The following is a 4759-nucleotide window of genomic DNA, read 5'->3' as shown; positions in this document are numbered from 1 at the left end:
GCACCCGTGTGAACATGACCTTCCACGTGAGCCCTGTGCTCTGCACCCTTGTGAACGTGACCTGTGAGCCCCTGTGCTCTGCACCCATGTGAACATGACCCTCCACGTGAGCCCTGTGCTCTGTACCTGTGTGAATGTGACCTTCCACGTGACCCCCTGTGCTCTGTACCCATGTGAATGTGACCCTCCACGTGAGCCCTGTGCTCCGCCCCCCTGTGAACGTGACCCTCCACATGAGCCCTGTGCTCCTCCCCCCTGTGAACGTGACCTTCCACGTGAGCCCTGTGCGCCGCACCCCTGTGAACATGACCTTCCACGTGAACCCTGTGCTCTGCACCCATGTGAATGTCACCTTCCATGTGAGCTCTGTGCTCTGCACCTACAGAGGGACCGGAAAAGGAATCATTGATATGTGTCCTTTGAATGTTAGCTATGTTTTCATAAATCGCTTCATTTTGTGAATAGAAAGGGCATGGGGGCCCTGAGCCCCTGCTCATCCAGAGAAGCCTTACTTGATGTTTAGAATGAACTTACAAAATGGGAGTAGTTTGATATATGAGCAATTGAAAAGTTTCAGTCTGTGGTGAAAACTTGAATGATACAGCTTGTTTCTCTCAAATAAGCTACATCATTTTCTTTAAACACCACAAACATACGTTAGAGGCAAAGGCACATGTGAGAATTTAACCATTCAGCAACTGATTTGTGCACAGCATAGTCTGGAGACTGAGGGGATATGAAGGAGTCTGCTGACTGATCAGACAGATAACGGTATGCATCCAGAGAATAACACTGAATAAGAAATTTGAGACGATATTGAAGTAAGTTAACTGGTATTAAATATTAGTTGTATATTTGAGAGACTGAGACTATGTAGCAATGACTGTGGACTATGCACATTTGTGCTAAGCAGATGCAAATAAACTAAGATCGTTAGTACATGGATGGATGAGCTACGGAGGATGAAATCACCTCTGAAGGGATCACATGCATACACCTAAAATTATTACTCAGGTCTACGCACCAACCTCTAAAGCCAAAGATGAAGCAACTAAAGACTTTTAGCAACTTCTGCAGTCTAAAATTGAGTAAACAAGCAATCAAGATGCATTCATAAGTACTTATGATTGGAATGTGAAGGTTAGAGACAAAGAAGAAATATTGGTAGTTGGAAAACACGACCTTGGTGATAGAAATGACCCCAGAAATTGCATGATAGAATTTTGCAAGACCAACAATTTATTCATTGCAAATACCTTTTTTCAACAACATAAATGGCCGCTATACACGTGGCCTTCACTAGATGCAATACTTAAGAATCAAATCACTTACATCTGTTGGAAAGAGGTGATGAAGAAGCTCGATATCATCACTAGGAATAAGGCCAGGGGCCAACTGTGGAGCATACCATCAATTGCTCATGTGCAAGTTCAACTTGAAGCTGAAGAAAATTAAAACAAGTCCACGAGAGCCAAAATACAACATTGAATATATCCCACCTGAATTTAGAGACCATCTGAAGAATAGCTCTGACACATTGAACGCCAGTGAGCGATGAACAGATGAGTGGTGGGAAGACATCAAGGACATTATATATGAACAAAGCAAAAGGTCATTAAAAAGAAAGAAAAGACCAAAGTGGATGTCAGAAGAGACTGAAACTAGCTATTGAACGGACAATAGCTAAAGCAAAAGGAAGAAATGACAGGATAAAAGAGCAGAACAGAAGATTTCAAAGGATGGCTTGAGAAAACAAAGTATTATAATGAAATGTGCAAACACCAGGAGTTAGAAAATCAAAAGGAAAGAGTACACTTGGCATTTCTGAACCTGAACAAACTGAAGAAGAAATTCGAGCTCTAATTGTAATATTTAAGGATTCTCTAGGCAAAATATTGAAGACGGCTACCTGGCCAACTGCCTGGAAGAGATCCATATTTGTGCCTATTCCAAAGAAAGGTGATCCATCAGAATGCAGAAATTATTAAACAATATCATTAATATCACACGCAAGTAAATTTTTCCAAAGATAATTCAAAATAGTTGTAGCATTACATCAGCAAAGAACTGCCAAAATCTGGCTTGCCAGATTCAGAAAAGGACATGGAACAGGGGATGTCATTGCTGATGTCAGATGGATCTCAGCTGACAGCAAAGAATACCAGACAGATGTTTACTTGTGTTTTATTGACCACATAAAGCATATCGAAGGAAAAGCATTTGTGTGGATCATTACAATTTAAGGATAACTTTACAAAGGATGGGAATTCCAGAACACTTAATTGCACTCATGAGGAACCTGTACGTAGGCCAGGAGGCTGTTGTTTGAACTGAACTGCATGGTTTAAGATCGGGAAGAATATGCATCAAAGTTGTGGCCTTTCACCATACTTATTCAGTTTGTATGCTGAGCAAATAATCCAAGAACCTGGACTGCATGGAGAAGAACATGGCGTCAGGATTGGAAGAGGACTCGTTCACCTGGGATACGCAGACGACACAGCCTTGCTTGCCGAAAGTGAAGATGACTCAGCATTTACTGATGAAGATCCAGGACTATAGTTTTCAGTGGATTAGACTCAACATAAAGAAAACAGAAATCCTCAGCACTGGATTGATAAGCAATAGCATGGTAAATGAAGAGAAAATTGAAGTTGTCAGGGATGTCATTTTGCTTGGCTCCACAGTCAACACCCATGGAAGCAGCAGTCAAGGAGTCAAACAAGTTATTGCAGAGCAGATCTGCTGCAAGAAGCCTCTTTGTAGTGTTAAAGAGCAAAGATGTCACTTTGAAGACTAAAGTGTGCCTGACCCAAGCCGTGATATTTTCAGTTGCTTCATATGCATGCAAAAGTGGACAATGAATAAGGAAAACCAAAGAAGGATTGATGGATTTGAGTTACGGTGTTGACAAAGAATATTAAATATACCTTGGACTGCCAGAAGAACGAACGAATCTAAGAAATCTGTCTTGGAAGAAGTACAGTGGAATGGTCTTTAGAGCCAAGGATGGCAAAACTTCATCTCTTGTACTTTAGTCATGTTGTCAGGAGGAACTAGTCCCTGGAGAAGGGTATTACGCTAAGTCAAATAGAGGGTCAACGGAGAAAAGGAAGACCCTCAACGAGATGGATTGAGATAGCGGCTCCAACAATGGGTTCAAACGTAAGCAACAATTGTGAGAATGGCACCAGACCAGGAGGTGTTTCCTTGTGTTGTACATAGGGTTGCTCTGAGGTGGAACAGAGTTGAGGGAAGCTGACAACAAGTGAAGGAATTGTCTTAAGAAAGGAGACTGAATTTCTCTACCTCTTCCTTTAGTTGGAGAAATGGATTTTTTAAAAACTAATAAACTAGGGTGTGTTGAGATGAGGAGAGAGGTACCTGCAAGAACTTGTAGCAAGTGAGCGAGATCTTCTCCGTGACATGAGATGCAAGTTGTAAGGAGTAATGAACAGTATTGCTCAAGATGGAGGCTGAGAAAAGTCAAGGCAGGCTGCTCTGAGGAGAACGCCAGGGTGGGGTCAGTCAGGCTAAGTTTCTCGGTGTATATTAAGTGCCCAAGGTATCTACAAATGACACTTAATTGAAAGGGAAGAGCAGGGACCCATAATGGCTCAGGTCTGTTCTGTGTTGAGTCTTTGTAGTCATAGTTTTAAATCTCAAACACAGAACCAGAAAAACCTCTCAAAACCAAACTCACTGCCATCAAGTCGAGTCTGACTCAGTGACTCCATTGGGTTTCCAAGGCTGTAAATCTTTATGGAAACAGATTGCCCCATCTTTCTTCTGTGGAGCGGTCGGTGGGTTTGAACCACTAGCTTCTTGATTAGCAGCCAAGTGCCTTAACCACTACGCCACCAGAACTCCTTGCAGAAAAACTAGTGGGGGTTTAGGTTTTTGGTTTTCTTCAGGAATTTTTCTCAGTCAGTGGTTTCTTACTGGGATGTGGCTAATTTCCTCACAGGATTTGTTAGAATCATGACTGCTGAATGGCATGGCTGCTGTGATTTAAACAGTGCCCTCCGAAATCTTTTCCCACGAACTTCTGTACCTGCCAGGAGGTTTGGATATAACAATTTTAAGAAGTTTCTTCCCAAAGCAACTTGGCACTGTGGTTGCCAACCAAAGGTTGTCTTCTGCTATGAGCACTTGGGACTTCTAAGAAACATAAATGCATCTACCTTCACAAAAGTTTCCTTTTTTTTTTTTTGTCCTCCCCTAGGCCTTTAACAAATACAAGAGAGAGGGGTTTTGCCTTCAGAATGTCGATAAGGCCCCTTTGGCGAAGAGAAGGAAAATGAAAAAGACTAGCACCAGTACAGAGACACGCAGCAGCTCCAGTGAAAGTTCTCATTCTTCTTCCTCGCACTCTCACGGGAAAACCACACCTACGAAGACTCTGCAGCCCAGCAACCCCACTGACAGCAATAACCCGGAGAGCCTCTTCCAGTTCTCAGACTGAGAGCCACAGGAAGGGTCGGAACGGGATCCGCCGCACGCGCAGTCCCCTCAGCCTGTGCCTGAGGCCGCTTTGTGCTTTAGATCATGTGCCCCTTTGATCTCAGTGGCATCTGCCTCTTAGTGAATTTTTTTCAGGAAAACCTGTTGGGTTCTCCTCGTCCAGAAGTACTGGACAGAATACGTTACTGTGAATAGAACACCCGTCACGCTATTTAGAGCCCTAGCACGATACCCACAGGACTGTTCTTGAAAAAACAACGGTTCCTGTAAATTTGCTTAGGGACTGGGTACGTTT

The 4759-nt window shown here is 43.0% G+C and overlaps 1 protein-coding gene across 1 annotated transcript in view; it reads left to right on the top strand.

Annotated features, from left to right (window-relative positions):
- RPS6KA5 (ribosomal protein S6 kinase A5) overlaps positions 1–4465 on the top strand; it is a 263424-nt gene extending 258959 nt beyond the window's left edge. Inside the window, exon 17 of the mRNA XM_007944489.1 lies at positions 4226–4465. Within this exon, the coding sequence (XP_007942680.1) occupies positions 4226–4465 (240 nt within the window). The remainder of the gene's footprint in view (positions 1–4225) is intronic.
- Positions 4466–4759: the final 294 nt, after the last annotated feature.

This window comes from Orycteropus afer, unplaced genomic scaffold, assembly GCF_000298275.1.
Source record: "Orycteropus afer afer isolate SDZICR_OR568_19922 unplaced genomic scaffold, OryAfe1.0 scaffold00127, whole genome shotgun sequence".
In the NCBI taxonomy this organism is placed as follows: domain Eukaryota; kingdom Metazoa; phylum Chordata; class Mammalia; order Tubulidentata; family Orycteropodidae; genus Orycteropus; species Orycteropus afer.
This window is presented reverse-complemented; position numbering and strand designations above follow the sequence as displayed.